This window comes from Pyrus communis, chromosome 4, assembly GCF_963583255.1.
Source record: "Pyrus communis chromosome 4, drPyrComm1.1, whole genome shotgun sequence".
In the NCBI taxonomy this organism is placed as follows: Eukaryota; Viridiplantae; Streptophyta; class Magnoliopsida; order Rosales; family Rosaceae; genus Pyrus; species Pyrus communis.
Genome location: NC_084806.1, coordinates 4,789,006 through 4,809,690, shown reverse-complemented (window position 1 = coordinate 4,809,690; position 20,685 = coordinate 4,789,006). Strand labels below are relative to the sequence as shown.

The 20,685-nt window shown below is 38.1% G+C and overlaps 2 protein-coding genes and 1 long non-coding RNA gene across 3 annotated transcripts; 2 read left to right on the top strand and 1 right to left on the bottom strand.

Moving 5' to 3' along the window:
- Positions 1-3,546: 3,546 nt before the first annotated feature.
- LOC137731618 (TORTIFOLIA1-like protein 4) lies at positions 3,547-7,654 on the top strand. The gene is made up of 5 exons (XM_068470777.1): positions 3,547-4,562; positions 4,718-4,826; positions 5,130-5,719; positions 6,188-6,642; positions 7,367-7,654. The coding sequence occupies exons 1-5, from the start codon at positions 3,726-3,728 to the stop codon at positions 7,380-7,382; spliced, it is 2,007 nt and encodes a 668-aa protein (XP_068326878.1). The 5' UTR covers positions 3,547-3,725; the 3' UTR covers positions 7,383-7,654.
- Positions 7,655-12,209: 4,555 nt separating this feature from the next.
- LOC137732181 (glycosyltransferase family 92 protein RCOM_0530710-like) lies at positions 12,210-14,486 on the top strand. Its single transcript, XM_068471480.1, has one exon. It carries the CDS (start codon positions 12,468-12,470, stop codon positions 14,289-14,291), a length of 1,824 nt encoding a protein of 607 aa, XP_068327581.1. The 5' UTR covers positions 12,210-12,467; the 3' UTR covers positions 14,292-14,486.
- Positions 14,487-14,980: 494 nt separating this feature from the next.
- Positions 14,981-16,208, bottom strand: LOC137730782 (uncharacterized). The gene is made up of 3 exons (XR_011068216.1): positions 16,087-16,208; positions 15,712-15,785; positions 14,981-15,032 (listed from the first exon to the last, which is right to left on the bottom strand). It is a non-coding gene; the product is annotated as an uncharacterized lncRNA (long non-coding RNA).
- Between the last annotated feature and the right edge of the window lie 4,477 nt (positions 16,209-20,685).

Genomic DNA, 20,685 nt, shown 5'->3' with positions numbered 1-20,685 from the left:
TTCTTCTGCTTTAGCTAGGAGATACATTGTTACTAGATTTGGTTCATTGAATATCAAAGCTTCGAGTCACGCGATTACCTTGTTTTCATATGTAATTTTTTTACACATTTTGTTTTATGGATAGTACTTGTGTGATGAACTTACTTGTCCTTCATTTATGATTAACAAATGTTTACTGTTCGAATATCGTAATCAGAATCGGTCATTCTTTTTATCATCATCTAAAAATCATATCTGCAAATTAAAAATCGTTTAGTTATCCATACGTGTTAAATCAATCAACGATTTTAATAATAAATAGCATTTTCATGATGAACTGTCAATTTATTTTATGTATATAAATGGCTAAATGATTTTTTTTAAATGTATTTAGATATTATAAAAATAAAAAATAATTTCAATTACGATGTTCAAATAATAAAGTTCGTTCACAAGGAGAACACAAATAAAATGAGACACAAGTATTATCATTGTTATACTATCGGCGGGAGACGCGAAAGTGGACGTACACGTGATTATGGAGTATGGAAGTCCTCGTCTGGTTCTGCGATCACGTGCCCTTGTAGCCTTTTAGAAACTAGGGTTTGCTCTTTCAACTCTCCAATCATTCTTTCACCCGCAGGAGCTGCACTGCAGGACGATGCTCGATCTCCTCGATGACGTAATTGCATGTGGAATATATGCGTGGAGGTCGTGTATTTATTATTCCCAACCTTCATGCATAGCCATTGCCTAATGAGTAAGGATTCTCGCCGTATTCTTTTTGTGTAGATCCTGGTAATTCTTAAATCGCATCTATTTATCATATATCATGCGGTTAGAAATTATTATAAATTTTTTAATTTAAAATTAAATATAAATAGTAATTGATGAAAACTCGCCGCACAATGTAAAATAAACGGATGTGATTGAAGGATATCCGGAATCCTTATAAAGAGAATCTGGTCAGGTTCCTCTCTCATTGCCTGGAGTAACATGCATGTTTATCATGCAAGTTTTGGATAAGATGTATTTATTAATCGATGAAAACTTGCCGCACAATGTAAATGAACAGATGTGATTGAAGGATATTCGAAATCCTTACAAAGAGAATCCGGTCAGGTTCCTCTCTCATTGCCTGGAGTAACATGCATGTTTATCATACAAGTTTTGGATAAGATGTATATATTAATAATGAAGATGCTAATTAAACAATAATCGGACTGGTCAAACCTTAATTAAGTTGTAAACCTTCCCATCATTAGAAGCTGATTGGCTCTCGGTAACGTGGCCTGCTAATCCTGTTCAGTGACCTAATTTGTTTTGTGTATGGCTTCTCATGTGCCATCTGACTTTCTGTGCTTTCATGCATGTGCATTGCCCAAAACTACAAATTTCATTCAATAATCCAACTGAAAAATATATAATTTTACAAATTAAGATTCAATTATTATCCAAAAAGCATCTCCTGAACAACTCTACAGAAGCATTCCATACTGTTTAAACTGTATTTTAATTAACTAGAAAATAAGTTGAATATCAAGGTATACTATGAACTAACTGAACATAAAAACTTTATTAAACAAAAAAAGTACATAATTGTCAAAAAGACTACATGAATTGAAGACGCTACATCTTGATTGAGTTATTATGATTTACAAGGTTAAAAAATATCATACATATATAGAACTAACTTCACCATAATAGGCAGGGAAACTAAACCCTAATTCTAAGGCCATCTCCAACTGAAGGAGGGCCATAAGGCTCTCTTTGGCCCTATAGCCTTCCAAAAAATTAATATTTTAATGAACAGTGCCAAATCATATTTCTTAACATCTCTAATTGAGGGGCCAGAGGGCCACAGGCCAAACATAGCCATGTGACAAAGAATCATCTCCAATTGAGGGGCCAAAGGGCTATAGGGCTCAACATAATTTATTATTTTAATTGAATTAATATGGTTACTTAAATTAAACTACCTCAATAATTAAACTACCTCGATAAGGAATCTCAATAATTTTGCGTCTTGGATTTCGGGTGCCACGTGTCGATATCTTGGTGACTTTGCATATTTCTTGTCGATAAGGAATCTCAATAATTTTGCGTCTCGGATTTCGAGTGCCACGTGTCGATATCTAAGTGACTTTGCAGATTTCTTGTCAATAAGGAATCTCAATAATTTTACGTCTCTGATTTTGGGTGTCACGTGTCGATATCTGAGTGACTTTGCAGATTTCTTATCAATAAGGAATCTCAATAATTTTACGTCTCAGTTTTTTAGTGTCACGTGTCGAGATGTAATTGGTTGTAAGGATTTTAGATAGGATTTTTATCTGTGTGACACTTATTATCTTTAGCTTCCAATGTCCATAAATAGGGTGAATATTAGGCTATAATTCACATACCTTCAGATGAGTACATGAGACGCTATAGGATAATACGTTTCCGTGCCACAAACAAGTACCTACAACAGGATCTTGTTGCACATCTTTTGGCCAAAAGAAGCATGGAGTAGGCGTTTAAATTTTATGTTGTAAAATGTTTTAAAAAATGTTGTTTAAGTTTCATGTTGTTAAATGTTTATTTTTATTTTTATTTTTATGTTGTTTAATGTTACTTAATATTATTTAATGTTGTTTAATATTGTTTAATGTTGTTTAATGGTTATAGGAAAAAAAATTATATAAAAAAAAAAAAATCAAATATAACGACGGCTGTTGCATTCAAAATCTGGTCCAGCCCGAGGCTGGCTGGCTGGGTTGGGCTAGCTGGTTGGCCATTTTCTCTATTTTTTTGGCTTGGTGGGGCCCATGAGCCCTTTGGCCTAGCCCTCGGTTGAAGACGATTTTTGTGTCATTTCAAGCTATTTTCGGCTCTTTGACCCTCTGGCCGAATTGGTTGAAAGTGGCCTAACTGACTAGGCCCGAAATATTAAACTAACAAGAAAATCCAAATAATTAAATAAATAACTAATATTATCCAACAAAAAAATACTTTAATCATTCTCACTAACAATGAAAATATGACGATGTTTGAGACTTATTTTGCAAAGGTTAAGAATGCTTTCTTACAATTAAAAGCATTGCGAAAGCATTTGACAAAAAAGTTTAATTTATTTTAAACTGTTAGATTTTTATTTAATAACTACAACAGTAAAAATTTAACAACTTAAAAATTAAAAAGTTGTTCGAAACATAATATAATTTAGAAAAAAAATTTCACACACCATTTTTAGATTCTTACACACTTCTATTTAATTGTGGCATTCAATTTCATTTGATTTGTTCAATCTAATGGCCATAATTAAAAAAAAAAAAAAGTGTTTTTTAAGGAAAAAATATGTTATTCATTTTAAATGTGTTAGAAGTTAAAAATAATGTGTGAAAATAATTCTCCAATAATTTTTGTCCTAACGAAAAAATTCAGGGCAAAACTTGGTAGTTTTTTTTTCCCCGCGAAAAAATAAGGAAGTTACCGAGATGCTGCCTGTACACTGTAATAAGTCGACTCAGGTCCACTCAGCGATCCTCGTCCCTCTCAAACATTTAAAAACCCCAGAGACCCAGTCCAACTGATACATCCCCCATACAACTCTGCCGCCAAATCACTCTCCCTCCACCGCTTCAACCGCCTCCCCCTTCATCTCCCCCAATCCCAATGCCCACAAACTGACCTCCTCCCTCAATTACTCAACCCCCTCCCAGTTCACTGCGGCATTCCATCAAACACCTCGCCAGCAATCACCAATGGCCTCTCTCTCCCGGCGAGCCTCCTTCGGCAGCTCGCCCCAACCAACCGCCGGATCTTCCACTCCGGATCTGAAGCACCGCGTCATCACCTGCCTCAACAAGCTCGCCGACCGCGACACTCTCACCATGGCCTCCGCCGAGCTTGACTCCATTGCCCGAACCCTCGCCCCCGGCTTCTTCGCTACCTTCCTCGTCTGCATTCACAACACCGACTCTTCCACCAAGCCTCCCGTCCGCAAGCAGTGCGTTTCTCTCCTCACCCTGCTGTCGAACTCCCACGGCGACGCCCTCGCTCCGTTTTTGTCCAAAATGATCTCCACCGTCGTCCGCCGTCTCCGCGACCCCGACTCCGTCGTCCGATCCGCTTGCGTGGAGGCAGTTTCCGCCATGTCATCCAAGATCACGACGCCGGCGTTTTCGTCGTCATTCTTAAAGCCATTGATGGACACTCTGGCAACGGAGCAAGACTTGAATTCTCAGATCGGCTCGGCGCTGTGTCTGGCCGCCGCGATCGATTCTGCGCCTGACCCGGACCCGGTTCAGCTGAAGCGGAGCCTGCAGCGGCTCTCGAAGCTGGCGAAGAGCGAGAGCTTCAAGGCCAAGGCGGCGCTACTGGTGCTTGTTGGGAGCATTATCGGGGCTGGTGGTGCGTCGAGCCAAAGCGCGTTGGACTGGCTTGTGCCGTGCGTGATTGAGTTTTTGAGCAGCGAGGACTGGACAACGAGGAAGGCCGCGGCCGAGGCGCTTGGGAAGGTGGCTACGGTGGAGACAGATTTGGCGCCGATTTATAAAGCTTCGTGCTTGAATGCCTTGGACAGTCGGAGATTTGATAAGGTATATTGCCTTCCCCACCTCCCAAATCGGTTGTTTGGTTGCTGAGAAAGGGTAGGAGAAGAGGAAAAGTACTGTGATTTCAATCATATCAGTTATTTTCTTTTCTTTTTCTTAATAATTTTTTGTTGGAATTTTACTAATTCGTTCTTTAACAGGTGAAGTTAGTCCGGGAAACTATGAACGAGACATTGGAGGTGTGGAAGGTTCTTCTTGCCAGCGATTCCGAAGAGATTCCTGCTCCAATTCAATCCAGATCTTCAACTGGTAAGGGCCTTTTCTTTGTTTCCGAAACACAAATTGTAGCAATAAATGCCTGCAAGTTCTTTACTTGTTCAATTATTTGATCAAACAGTTTTAGAGATTTATGACATGAATCCGAATTCGAAAGCTATTTTTTGAACTATGAAATTGTTGTTACTATGGTGTTAATTTGTCCAATTTGAGTAAGCTCTGTTGTGGTCTTTATTCTGCAATATATAATCTTTAAAGTTAAAACAACTTTGGGACCCATCTAATGCCATTTAGTCTTCTGTTTTCTGTTGGATTTTCTCTTTCCGATGGGACCAGATAATGGGATTGGTCGATGCTCTCCTCCCTCATCGAAAAGTTCCGATGATGCCGGTTGTTGTAGGATTCCTCAACCAAAGAAAACAGTCCCCACAAACAGGTCCCCTCCATCAGATGCTTCTTTGGTGACCACAGCTAGAAAGGGAAGTCCTTTAACTAGAAACGATAGAAAACCAGACACTGCCGTGTTCTCGAAGCAGGAGCACAAGAAACCCACTGATTGGAAAATTGAACTTGCTACGCCAAACTCTCTCTCTTCAAAGGTGACCCATAAGGATGATATTGTTAGGAGTGACCCTAGAGATCTGGAATCAGGAAAGAATGACCACATTGGAAATGGCGTGCTAGAAACTAACAGCTTACTCTTTACTAAGAATCCTGTTGAAAAAGTATACAGATTTGGTGGTTTAAAATCTGGGTCACGTGTTGTTCCATTTGATGATCATGAAAACTATGACTTAGATGTTGAAGTCAGCAATGATGCAGAAGAAGTTTATGAGAACCAAAAGGATGCTGAGGATCTCAGTTTGATCCGCGAACAACTTATTCAGATTGAAAACCAGCAGTCCAGTTTATTAAACCTACTCCAGGTATGTTCCTGTACTTGTTCACCTTTTCTCGCATAATTGGAAATGTTAATTGCACCACGACGAGAGTTGTTACTTTATCATCGTCTTCTTTTTAACTTTTATCTTTCGGGTGGTAGTATTATTGTTAATCGAAGTTACTCTGCCTTTTCATGAGGCTTTTACTGCCGCATTGTTGCCTGGTCTCTTCATACTTAAAATTTGATAATGAGGAATGAGATAATGCAGGCATTGTTATTTAGTCTTGCCATTTTAAGTTTTTAGATGAAGTGTAGTTTCACGATTTATCTCCTTGTCTCTGCTTACTGACTTTGTTAGTCAGTTTTTGTATTTTCAAAGTTTCATTCCTAAAATTCGTATCCTGTTCCGAACTTAAAGGCTTCAGGCCAATATTAAATTATTCATAGTGATGCACAATGTTAAAGAAGCTTCTGGTCTGCTACTTAATCCCCTTTTTCTACGTGTCTACAGAGATTTATTGGGAGCTCTCAGAGTGGGTTGAATGCTCTTGAGTCACGTGTGCACGGCCTTGAGATGGCTCTAGATGAAATATCATACGATTTGGCAATATCAAGTGGAAGGATCCCAAACTCGGAATCTGCAGAAAACACCTGCTGCAAGCTGCCGGGTGCAGAATTCTTGAGTTCCAAGTTCTGGCGTAGAACAGATGGGAGGTGTTCTACTTCAAGTCTCACTTCTGGAACCATTCCCTCACTAAATGCTATGCCTAACATAGCTATTAAAAATACAAGTGCTGAGTCATGTACTTTTGACCGAGAAAGGTTTCAGCACCAAAGTAGAGGTGCATCTACTGGTCACTCGGTGGCAAAAATGCAAGATGCTGAGAGGGTTCAGGCTTGCAATGCTAGTCGGTATGATGGGGTTTCGCCAGCTACTTTTACATCATCAAGGAACCTGAACAAAAGGTAAGGATAACTAATTTTAGCACTTTATCTTTTACTTTTAGTTGTTTCATCATATTTTCTTGTCTTCCTGTTTACAGATTGGTAGTTCACTTTTTCGTGCATTTATAATTAGCTGGAATTTTGCTCAAAATAATTCTTACGCTGAACTTCATAGTGGATCTTTTGCAACACTTTCACGAGTATATCTCCGGTGGGCCATTGGCTATAGAAATCTATGAAGCAGATTATCTATTTAGCTTTCAGTTTTACTGCTTTGGTAACTTTAAACTGGTTACCTCTGAAATTAGAACAAATTTCGTCCAAGACATTGCAAAGTTCAATTGTGGGTTACCTCTTCAGGGGAGCCAGATACAAATCCTATACCCTTCCCATGTCCTGCCATTGTATACAGCTTATCTGTAAACCAAAATAGGTTCTAAACAACGCAACTTCCCACATCGAAGGAAGTCTAGCATACGTGCTTAAGCGATATTGTGCCTCCCCGCCTATTCCCAATTGGTGTTTGGTTGGACGTTCACATTCCATCAATTACAACATTAACCTAAGTAGTTTGATTCGTTGGAAGTTCGTTTTTTATTTCAAAACGTCGGAAGTTATGATTGCTTAAAATTTTCCTTTCTGTTTTTGACCGTAATCATTCTTCTCCCTCTAGCATAATTTTGTAATGTGCACTTTATCCTCAAACAAGCAATTTCTAAATCAACTCTTTCTTCTTGTTTCTCAGACCATCTGCTTATTAGATAGAACGGAAATGGAAATTGCTGGATGGATCGATTTTGGCCGAGATACAGGCACCATACTGTGCGTCATCGAAGTACCTGAACACATTCAATTGAATGCCGAGGCCGATCAAGTCAGATACGTAGGTGCGCATACTTTATTAGATTTATAAATCAATGTAGCATTTGATGCACAGGGAGCATAGGGCTCTCCTTCTACATGTTAGTATGTTACCCTCCCTCCAAAAAGCAGCTTTCAGATTTAAATGCAATACCCAGAGTAGCCTTTTGTAGCATGTGTTCGTATTTATTACTTGCCTGCACCATTGCCGGTAAGGGAAGGAAGCTAATCTGTACAGAACTACAGATCCAAGTTTGCTCTTCTTTTCTTGGATTGCTGTTACTTGCTGTAAATGCTCAATAAGTTTTATTGTTGCTATAAATATACAAGCGATCTAAAAATCTCCGCCTAGGTGTTTACCAAGGCATTTGTAGTCAGGCTGCCTAGGTGCTAGGCAGCCTGACTACAAATGCCTTGGTAAATTTTTGTCTGGTTCCAAACCTATTAGAACAATAGAACGTGGGTTGCAAAATTGAAGCATGCCATCTCACTCAAAAACAGTAAGGTCACATGGTGTGTGCAAAATCAAGCCGTAGTACAGCTAGATTTAGCTTCAAGCAGTCCGAGTTCCATCCACATTAATACTTTAAATCTAATTTCCCACACCATTTCACCACTACAGCAACAACCAAGCCTTATCCTACTAAGAGTGGAGTCGGTTTTACGAATCTTAGAACGTCACTGTGCTCGATTTTGCGCAAACACTTCCATTTCACCACTAAGCAAGAAAAAAATTAATCTGCATGAAAATTAAAAAGCACGTGCAAGATTTAAACAAATAAAGCCTGTAAGAGACTAAACAATCCTCTCGCGTAGGAATGGCCCAAACAAGCACTTGAACAGACGAAACTAGACGGGAGCATGTAGCGGGAGAAAAAAAAGGTGTGTGATAGTCCTGAAGTCATCTCTCACAAAAATACAGGACCATGTTGTATTGTAGTTCCACTTGATTTCACGCTAACCTACTTGTCGTGAGAGTTACTCTAATCAAATAGTACTATCGAAAGTTCTCCCTAATCTCGGGGGTATAACGAAAAAATGATATGTTTTGTTATATGCTGCGGTCACCAAATGTTTGAGTGCATCTAGAAACTTCTTTTATCTCCACGTCGGTCTGAAAATAACCTAATTCTCTGGGGACCAAAAAATTTGGGCTGTGCAGGAGGGAGGATAGAAAATTGGGCCTTTTCTACCATTTTTGGTGCTGGACAAACAATTCACTTGTCCAACTTATAAGAAAAATAATGTTACATTTGTCACATTTTTCATAATACATTTATACCACGTTTTTAATAAAGTTATTGCATCAACACATGTGGATTCCATTTTTATTATAAAATATTACAATGCGGTGTAAAAAAATGTGACAAGTATCATCTTGTATAAAAAAATTATAAATATTCTAATATTTTCATAACATGCACAAAGTCACAGCAGTAGACCCAGTTTTAAATATACATTTCGAATAATTAAAACTTGAACTGGATTTTTATAGAGGACCAATGCCTAATTTCATACACTTTTTGCATTTTATTTTATTAATGATTGAGCAAGACTTGTTGTTGGTGTAGCTAGATAATTAATAATATGCCCCCAAAAAACGCCTAATGTGTTCATTTACAGTCTTAATAATACGAAAACGACTCAAAATTTTCCGTCGTTTTCTAAACTGTTCAAACCGGTCAAGTGTCAACCACCGAAAAACATTTTCCTAACCTTTTAAAAATTAATAAAAAAAAATTGACCGGATTATATTCCGTACTACTATTTTTTCCTGCATTAAATTAAATATTTAGAGTACCTAAATGCTAATCATAATTTGACAGAAAAGTTGGATAAATTCCTTGAATTATCATAAATTCCCTTGAATTATCCTAAATTCATTTCAGTCATCCTTTTCACGAATGGTTTTATTCGTTGGCCTATCTAATTATTATGTTGAATTAGACCACAAACCCATCAAAATCAACACTTAAACTCGATTGACCATAAATTAATAGAAAACTAATGAAAAAAGTTTAAAAACTTTGAGTTTTAACGATAAGGACGAAATAAAGGATAAAGTGAATAGTACCATAATTGACTTTTTAGTGTAAAAATGTGGTTTTTCGTTAAAGTGAACAGTAATATGACCTTTTTGTTAAAGTTCCCTAAATTTATTGCATAAATTCAATATGAAAGTCTTCATTTTAGAATCTTTTATGTGCGTTGGAAAGCTAATCACTCTTAAGTGATGGTGATGCTCACTATATTTTTGCTGATCACTCTCGAGTGATGATGATGCTCACCACTCAATTTATCATTGTTAGATGAGTTTAAACTTCGAGAAATATATAGTGGATAAACACAAATCTCAAAATTTACACTTATTCAATTGAATAAATCACCCTTTTCACCACCTATTTATCACACCTTTCTTTTTACGAACCTTTAAGAGACGAAAATTAACAAGAGTGTCCAAAAAAAAAAAAAAAAAAAAAAAAAAAAAGTCATATATTTCATTTCTCAAATTTTCTACAACACAGTCAACTCTCTTTTTTTTTTTTTTTTAATGCGGACATGTCGTTAATGCTATTGATATAATTGAAACTTTGACCTTACTACTATTAACTTGCGGTCAATATATCACTAATAAATTTGACTTTAAATGTGCAATTACCGTGATGTAAAAGAACCGGCCAAGTTATCTCACAGGCCATTTGACGCATTTACTATTTTACTTTGGGCTTTTTATCCAAAATAATATATGAGATTGTCATAACTTCTCATTTTAGTATCTGACAATGAAGATCAATATACGCGGTTGCTAAATTTTGTCCACTGTAAATCATTTTGCTCATTCTGTACAAAATTTGTCAATACCTCATTAAATTGTCACGTGAACGATCACATGACCACCTTTATTAGGGGATTTTTGTCAAATAAACTCCTCCACTTAACGAGAATATTGACAAATTTTTCTGGAAATACCATAATGATTTACAATAAACAGATTCATGAATCATTTCTATCGATTTTTATTGAGAAATATCAAAATAAAAAGTTACACGGATCTCAATGAAATATTTGTGGAAAAAGGCTTTTACTTTGTAGAGAATATATGTTTCCTAGGGTGCAAGAAATGAATCAAATGACAGTGAGAATGGTGGTTCGACTTATCGTGGGAAGCACGTGGAATTATGCAGTAGCTTACACGGTTTTGTTACGAGTCCTAAGTCCTAACCTTTTGCCAGCTAAGCCTCCCTACCTATCGAGTCTTGACCAAACCAAAAAACAAAAAAAAAAAGGAAAAAAAAAGAAAAAGAATACATGCTCTTTTGGAACGAAGGTCGACCGGCTCCTTAGGCAAAGTCAATGTGTATCAAACATTTTGCTGCTACAAGTGTTTGTAAGTATCACGAGATAAGAAACAGATTTGAGGTTTATGTTATTAGTGCTCTTGACATGCGCTTACGTTACGGTTAGTAGGTTTTTATCAAAATAATTAAGGAGGGCTAGAAAATTGAGCTATGCTTATATGAGTATGTCCCATATAGGCAGAGTGAAGGGAGCGGAAATAACTGGTTAATGATTGATTTTTTTTTTTTTTGTTGCGGATAATTCTCCTTGTATTATTTCAGATTTGCGTTTAGATTCGTTACAAATGTGATATTGAAATTGTTTGATAGAAAAAATAGACATATATTCAGCGTTATGCTTGTTCATTATGTCTGTCAATATACTTGGATAAAATCATTGATGGATGCATGAATTTCTTTTCTTCTTCAGATTTCGCACTCTATTTCTATTTTATAACTTTGAACATTTAATATTGGACCTCCCAAAATTTAAATCATGAATCCACCAATGAAGAGAAAACAACTAAACCCTAAATAAAACTTGCTTTGTTAAAAGCCAAATAACAATCATAGAATACTCGCTCAGTACTACGGTATGTTGGTATTCCTTTTTATCTATAAGCGAGAGGTCTTAGGTTCGAATCTCGTAGATGGCGAATTCGATACCAAATTAGGTTGCCCATTGTGTGGCTTAGTCAAATTCCTCATTCTCTTAATGTAAACTATATCATTGTAGTAAAAAAAAAAAAAAAAAAAAAAAAAAAACACAATCATACAATAATCATAAATCCATCATGGATGAGCGGAACCGAATCCCCTTCGAATCCAAATAAACTGAGCCTTCTGAGCAAAGGATTCAGACAGTTGAATTTTGATCAAAAGGTAACAAACAGGAAATCCCTCTAAAAGTTATAATAATTATAACTGTTGGATCAAATTTCAACGGTTCAAAGGATCCAGTTTCGGGAAGAGTCAATAGATCCTTGAGCAAAGGAATAAATGGGTCAGTGACAAGTGGACGACATTTATGGTTGTCAAATTTTCCAAAATAAAGTTTACGGTTGTCACTTGTCACCATAAAGAATAATGATAAAGAAAAAACAAAGATTGTGACGAATGCCATATTATTTTATTTTTGCACACTATTACTAATGACATAATCGAACGATAAAATATGGAGCTCGAAGTTGTACCAAAAGCCTTCACCTGGTTAGGGTAAATTTTAAGTCACACTGTTCATGCGGAGATGGAGAGCAGTAAACAAGTAACAAAAAAAAGATGAATGAAATGTGTAGTTTCTGAGCAACCTTCTTGTATGCCTGTCTTCTACCTCACGCCATATAATTACAAATTACAATATAATATTCATATTCACCTCCCCCAAAAGCGTCCACCTCAAATCTCAATTATTTCGGTCTTCTTCCTGCCAAAAATCCCTTAACTAATCAACGTCGACAGCTTTAACTAATCACACCTCTTAATCCCCCACCTCCTCCACCACCACCAGCCTTTCCCATTCCGCATCTCATCCAGTATCCACCACCACCAGCCTCTCTCTCTCTCTCTCAAACCCCTGAAAGTCTGCAAAACCCACTAATTAGTCTCCAACTTTTTTGGGCTTTTTCTCAGTTTCCACTTTTGGCAACTATGGAGTTGCCAGAGCAGCGCCGCAAGCGGAAGCGCATGGTGCGGTCCTACTTACAGGCGAAGCAGTATTTGTCTCTGAGGCGACCCATCTTTCTCTGCTTCTCGTTCTTTATCTTCTTTCTGTTCGTATTATCCGACCGCTTCCGCCCGGCGTCGTTTCGGCCAGTCCTCAACGCCTCCTCCACCACCCTCTCCCTCCTCTCCTCCACCGCCAGCAACTCGATACTCGAGTCCTTCGCTGCCCACGGCAAAGAATCGCAGCCGTCGTTTCGAGTCCAAGATCGAATCTTGTTTCCCGATCACGTGCTTCTCATTGCGCCCAATCGGTTCCGCCAAGACGAGGAGTTGGAGTGCGTTTACCACAAGCAGTTCAACGGTTCGGGTGACGACATTCTTGAAGTTAAAGAAAAGAATAAGCACCTGGATTTTGCTGTTCGACCGGTTTTATCCACCGACGACTACGATGAGTTCCGGTCCATCGTCCGGTGTCCGCTGCCGCCGCTCAGTTTCTCCACAGCCATTGATTTGCGACGACGCGGCAGTTACTACTCGAGGGCTGGGACTAACGGCACGGCTTCTCCATGGAACAAGGTGGTTTACGAGGCGGTTATTGACGGAGACACGGCGGTTGTGTTCGTTAAGGGGCTGATACTCCGACCTCACAAGATAACGGATCCGACCTGGCTAAGATGTTATTTCGAGTTGGGGATTTTGGACAGAGACGAAAACCACAGCGTCTCTGTGCTCTCCACCGAAGCCGTCACCGCAGCTCAAGAAGTCGTCCGGTGCCTCCTCCCCCGGACTATCCGTAACAACCCCCACGGAATCCGAGTCACAATCGGGTACAACACCAGCCACCCCAGACCTCCAGTCCACGTCATTCTGCCTTCCGTGGCCACAATTCACAGTTCCAAATCCAATCCAGTGCAATCCAATCCGAAGAAGCACGAGCTTTGTGTTTGCACAATGCTGTGGAACCAAGCACCGGCGATTAGGGAGTGGATTATGTACCACTCATGGCTCGGCGTCGAGCGGTGGTTCCTCTACGACAACAACAGCGACGACGGAATCGAAGACGTCGTTCGGGAGCTCGATTCGCAGAACTACAATGTCAGCAGGCAGAGCTGGCCGTGGATCAAAACCCAAGAAGCAGGCTTTTCCCACTGCGCCTTGAGAGCAAAAGACGAGTGCAATTGGGTCGGGTTCTTTGACGTGGACGAGTTCTTCTACTTCCCGCGCGCCTTCCGCCGCCGCGGAGGAGATTTCAGTGTTCCGGGGGAGAACTTTCTGCGAAAACTGGTTTCGAATTTTTCAAATTCAGCGACCGTTGCTGAAATTAGAACCGATTGCCACAGCTTCGGGCCGTCAGGGCTGAGCTCGCACCCGTCGCAGGGAGTCATGGTGGGGTACACTTGTCGGCTGCAGAGTCCCGAGCGGCACAAGTCGATCGTGCGGACGGAGCTGCTCGACGTAACTCTGCTCAATGCGGTGCACCATTTCAGGCTGAGAGAGGGATACAGGCACGTCAATGTGCCGGAGGGAATCGCGGTGATCAACCACTATAAGTACCAGGTGTGGGAGACTTTCAGGGCCAAGTTTTTCAGGAGGGTGGCGACCTACGTGGTTGACTGGCAGGAGGATCGGAATAAGGGGTCGAAAGATAGGGCGCCGGGGCTGGGGACGGAGGCGGTTGAGCCGTCCGATTGGCGGCTGAGGTTCTGTGAGGTTTGGGACACGGGGCTGAAGGACTTTGTACTGGGGTACTTCGTTGATCCTGTAACTAGGTTGCTGCCATGGGAGAAGAAGTTTCTCACTTCTGCATAGTAAATCACAGAGAGCCGCCATTTTTTTCATTTTTTTTTAATCTAATTATTTTTTTTTTCTTTACACATGTTCTACACAGAATCGAATTAATTTCAAGAGTCTTACAGTGTAAATTTTGTGACAATATCAAATGAATTTTTTCTTGGCTTGTATACAAATTCATTTTTCTCAATCAAATAAAATGGAGTACGGATACCTTCCTCTCTTCTTTTTGTCATTTTATTATGCGTTTTCATGTGATTGAAATTATTTAAAGGAAAAGAAATTGCAGGTAATATTAAATTCGTAGAGTGATTTAAATTATACAAACTTCATATGTATAAAAAAACAGGTGCTTGCAGTGCAAGTAAACCCGTCATTCCCTTCTCATAAAGGGTAAAATCACAGCTCATCTCGGGTGATTGAACATTCGTAATAGAGAACTCGAACAAAAGTACATGCATTAATAATGAAACTGTGGTTATTGAGAATTAGAAACGAATCCGAAGAATATCTGAATCCGCAAACGCTTCAGCTTCTTACGCTTTCGTATACAATTTCCCAGCAAGCAGCTCCGAAGAATCCGTTCTAAATGCACTGTCAATGATAACTGACTGATAATACAAGAAAGAAACAGACTCTGCGTACGTTATATATTTCAGCACAGCAACATTTGTAGATCTGGTATCACAACAGAATTGGAATGCACGGGAATGTGATCTCGATAATCGTTATCCTTCATCCTCTGTTGCTTGAGGAAACCTAAGAATGAAAATGTAAGCAGTATACAAATATATGAACTACAGCAATGTAGAAAACAGCACAACACTAGGATTCACAACAACTAATGTATAACAACATGCAATCTGATAATAACAACTTTCGTGGAGGTGTCGCCGTTGAAGAATCAACGGAAGTAGTCTTCTGCTTCCAACACTCAATAATGCTCCTCTGTAAGTGAATAGGGTTTTAGATGTCGAAAGTGCGTACATATTTATACAACCATACATATAGCTAGAGATTCACTCAGTCCAACCTATTATCAGAAAGAGCGATTATCTTTATGTCTTTAACAAGTTTAAATAGGTCAGCTGCAATTTAAAGAGAGATACGTCGCGCGGTTGGGCATGAGTAGTTTGTGCTGAAATTTGATAGATTTACCTCTCACAAACGTTTTTCTTTTGTCAGAAAACCTTTGATACTCAACAACTAACCAGCCATGCTCAGATTAGCAAAGTACCGATTTTTTAATCCGCCAATCGCTGCAAATAACCTACATTTCCCCCCTCTCTTACTTAACATCAAGGTTTTCGTTTCGGCTCTATAAAAACAGAACTCCACGCTACGACTTGAAAACACATGAACCGCGGACGATGACGAAGAGGGTGAACATTCTCTAGCAACGGATATTTGACCAACATTGCTATGTAACATGTCTTACCACAATAACTCAGATGGTAGAGTCTTAGGGAGATTCGAACACATCTGCTCGCATTCGACACCTTCCGGATTCACCTGAAATTAAACCCTAAAAATATTTAGCCCTAAGTCATTTCAAAATATGGGATCAATCAGCTCAACTTCTCACCTTAGATATAGATTTTAGCTAATATGTTGGTCACGGCCAATCTCAAAGTCAATAAATCAGCTCTAGACTGTGAACTACAAATTAAACATAATTAATTAACCACTAATTAAGCTCACTAATCAAAATGCCTAAATAATAACTGAGAAATGAGGCTTCAAAATTCTGAATATTGCATTGAAGTGGCAGTGGTTGTAATTAAGCAGAAAGCGATACTCTTTGCGTGCTTACCTGCTGGCGTCGGCGACGAGAGAGATGTCCGAAACGGTGCGGTTAAAGAGGACGGCCAGGAGGGAGGCGGCCCCCGCGTATATCGGCAAGCTCCGAGCGGTGTCGTCGTTGTTGGAATGGAGACCCAATCGGCGACTCAATTTCTCTTGGGCTTTGGGCCTCTATAACGCGTGTCTGAACTCGAAGCCCTAATGTTCTCTTGGGCTTTGGGCCTCTGTAACGCGTGTCTGAACTCGAAGCCCTAATGGTGCGCGGTAAAGCAGGTACGAGACGACGTCGGAGAGGGCATTTTGGAGGGAGGCAGATTGTTTGCCCCATTGTTTGGGTGCCCTTCCCATCATCTTCTAGTTGTACGGTTACGGTTAAGCCACGTCAGCATTTTATATTCTTATTGTTTTTTATCTTATTATCTCTATAAAAAATTAATATAAAATGTTGACGTGGCTTAACCATGATCACACAAAATATGAAGGAATGAGTGACGTGGCTTGATATCTGATATTTTTGGAATTGGATCCCATCCGAATCCATTTTGTGGGGATCTTACATCTTAATTATTTATCGTATATCGTGCGATCAGAAATCATTTGAATATAAATAGTATCTGACGAAAACTGGCCGCACGATATACGATGAACGGGTAAAATATAAAGATCCTTAAGATCCCCACAAAACGAATTCGGAAAAGATCCTCTTCCGATATTTTTGCCTTTAATTGGAAACGGCCTGTCGTTTAGTTGACTTCATTTCCATGCTCCCTTGTGGTTTGGAACTTTGGACGTCGAGGAGATTTGTGACTTGTGCTGACTAGGACTTGAAAATTTGGAATATAACAATTAACAACTTTTACTTAACAACTTTTTTGGACTTGGACTTTAACTAAACCATACTAACATTTTTGGGCTCGGACTAGGCCCATAGTTGACCCCATTTTCTTTGTCAAAGGATTGAATTGGAAATAAAAACCCTCTAAATTCAAGTCAGACTTCTTCTTTTTTGGGTCGAAGAATACCCTTTTGGAGAACATTAGAATGAATAAATTTTCTTCTTGAATAATCATTTTCCTGCCTCTCGGTCACAATATTTTAATGTCTTCTTTCAACATATCTTCAGTCTCTTATCCATTCCAAATTCCAAACCTATATATCACTAAACGAGGCCATTAGTTGTAGTCATTTTACCCGACTAAGCGAGATATTACCTCTTGAGAAAAAGTTACAATATATTTCATATTTCATAATTATTTTTAGCTTTCCTTTTTCATGTTTGTGATATAGGAAAGTTGGAGATAGTACAAGCTGAAGAAGGGCAGTAAGAAGGAGAGGAAGAAAAAAAAAATTGAATAATTACAAAACACTGAAAAAAAAAAACCAACTTTTTAATAGTGTTTTTTCTCCTTTTAGATTTTTAGAGTTCGTTTTGTAATGCATTTCTTCTACATCTCTACTTACTACACTCACCTTCATCCGTTATTTCTTTCATACACCTTCTTTATATTTCAAACATAAAAATTTAAAAATTAAAACTGAAATAACTATCAAAAACTGCTCTAAATATCATCACTCTTCAAATAAATGCAGCATTGGGTGTAGTGTAGCATACATACTGATGGAGGTACATCCCCATATTAATATATCCTCGTACAGATGTTACAATCAGAAGGTCAAAATTTAATATCTTATAGGTCGGCCCTCTTGAATTTGGGGAGATAACTACAAGACAAAAAGGTTGTTCCCGTTGATATATTGCTCATTTTTATACATTACGTTATTTTCATAAATCCGACATCATATTGAAGAAAAAGAGTATGAAACTACGAATATTATTTCACTAATTAAAATGAAAGAACTACTATATGTTATAGATGATTACATAATTCATAGAACTACGTTGTCATTGATTTATTAAAACTAAACGATTACAAGCCTTCTATATAAAGAGAAAACTAAAGCGAACCTAATATTAGGGGCAAAAAAGTTTAATCCTTGGCTATACTAAATAACTAATACTTGCAGGCTGTGCTTGACATCAAGTATCAAACCATGCCCGTCCGTACACTAGTATTCCTGCAACAACGAATCCAATGAAAATGCATGTAATTAATTAACAGTTAATTAAGGAAATTAAACTCTAAATTAGCTTGGTAGTTTTGTATAATTAGGGTTTCCTTATCGTTAAGAAACAAGGGTAGACAAGTCAACATCAAACTCAAAGTATTAAATTTGTGTGCCACACTGCCCCGTTGCCATTGGATTTGTGGAGCTTTCTGCAATTTGTTATGGATATTTGCGATACTAATTTACCTTTCATTGATCATGCTCATGTATTCAAAATTTTAAATATCAATTCTAATGGAAATATCTATATTGATTGTCCAGTTCACGGATACATGGAGCAATATTTTGGTATCGAAGGATGTTTTGAGAAGATATTGTCAATGTAAATTAGATACGTGATAAGAAAATTAAGTGATATAAATTCTCACACGTGTAAAGATGATCGAACAAAAATCATCACACACCCATAAACAACTGATTATAACATATCTTTGAATTTATTCTTTGACTATCAATCAGAAATCCTCACACATATAAAACTGAAGGACCGAAATTTTCACACGTTCATAAGCGATCAAGAAGAGGATATGGTCTAGTTTAACCTTCACTTTCAATTAAATTACCTGGGAAAACAAGTTAAAAAGAAATAAAAATAAAAAAAGATGTGTTGACCGATGATCCAAATCCAACGTTAGGTTGGAGACATCGATCACTGTGGTTGATCCAGGGTGGCTCTAGAAAAACATTTTAACCGATGCTATTGTTAACCAATCTCGAGACATGTCGTCCTATAGAAAGATGATACCAAACACCAATCAATTGATAGAATGACCAATCCAAGTCAGAAAACTTATCCCAACGTGGATATGAGATGAACCTGTCTTTGCTTGATAATGACCATTGCTTCCCCTACAGGCTGCACCAGTACAATTATGTGCCTCGCTTGTTTAGTTATTTCATCACTATCCAATTTTAGTCTCACACTAGGTGTTCTTCTACATTTAGTATGACGGTTGAAATTAAGAAGCGTATATGAAAAATAAAAAATAAGCATGTAGATAGCATTACCCTTGTTGAGTTAAGTTCTGCAAGAGCAATTATTATTAGCTAGTTGATTTTGATTTAGGAGAGTTCAAATCTTCTACACCTATTTTGTGTGTGGCCACCTCTATTATTGATGGACATGTGTTAAGTTTATGACAGCAGAGTAAGAAGAGTTAATTTTAAAAACATGTGTTAATCAATATCAAAGACACGAAGTTGCCACACACAAAATTAGAGGTTTTCATATGTTTCTAAATGTTGGAATATCCAATATTACTGCTCAATGCTACCTATTTTAATTCTATCATGTGATATGCGTGAGAACACGGTCTTTCATCGTGTGAACAGAATTATTTTATGTTTACGTAGTGGAGTCAACAGATTGGATGGTAGGAGATTTCCTTAAATAATATATTCATAATTCTTTATCTTCTTTCCTTTGCTTTTTCAATTAATTTGGTTTCAATATTTTAAGAGCTTTCTTCTAATTAAAATTGTTTGTGCAATACGGCAGAAAAGCTTGATTATGTTGTGAATAATATGTGGATGACCTACATGAATAGTTTGTTACTATTTATGCACAGTATTTTCACTATTCATTTGTGGAAAATTTGTAAAATAAATAGTGTTCTCTTTGCTTATAAAACGAATAAGGAGATAGAAGCCACAAGGCTAACAGAAGAGGAAGAGAGAAAAGAGAAGAAGAGGAAGAGAGAAAAGAGAGGAAGAGGAGAGGGGATAATAGAGAGAGGGTTATTTTGTACTCTTATTATTCCAAATTATAATGAAAGTATCACTGCTGCTCCGAGGACATACTCCATTCACATTGACTGTAGAGGAACCTTGTAAATTTTGTGTCTTGTTTATTTTATTCCACTGCACACACCATCGATTTTACAACAAATTATATATATATTATATAGCAGTCAAGTTCGTTTTTCTATTCATACTATAAATTACTTAAAAATAAATTTTAACGCAACTATTTTATACAAATATAATTTGCATGTTTTTAGTGACGACCTAGGGTTCAATTGATCAACCCAGTTTGGTTGTTAGTATGGAGAAACCGAATAACTAAAGACAAAGCTAAGAACAAAAGTCGCAGTATGTAATTAACAGTTGAAGGAACTGGGTGTCCAAGAAAAAGAAAGTCACACTTGTAGCCGCCGGCCCGCCGGTACTACGCTTGACAACGCACACATCGATTCACTGCATGTGACTACAGACAAATTGCCGAAGAAAACAAGATGCAGACAGAACAGAGAACACACCTAATTAGAAAGTGAACGTAGAGAAAAATATGAAACGAATCAAATGCTTTGAAAGCAACGTAACAAATTAGGAACACGTGCTTCCAAAGAGACAGCACATCTATAAAATGACATGGCCTATGGCCTCTTCTGCTTTAAACAAAGCCCATTCACCTCACACTCACAATCTCCCATGATTTGTAGAAATTTCGTGTTTGTCGCATTGACCAGTGATACTATTAATC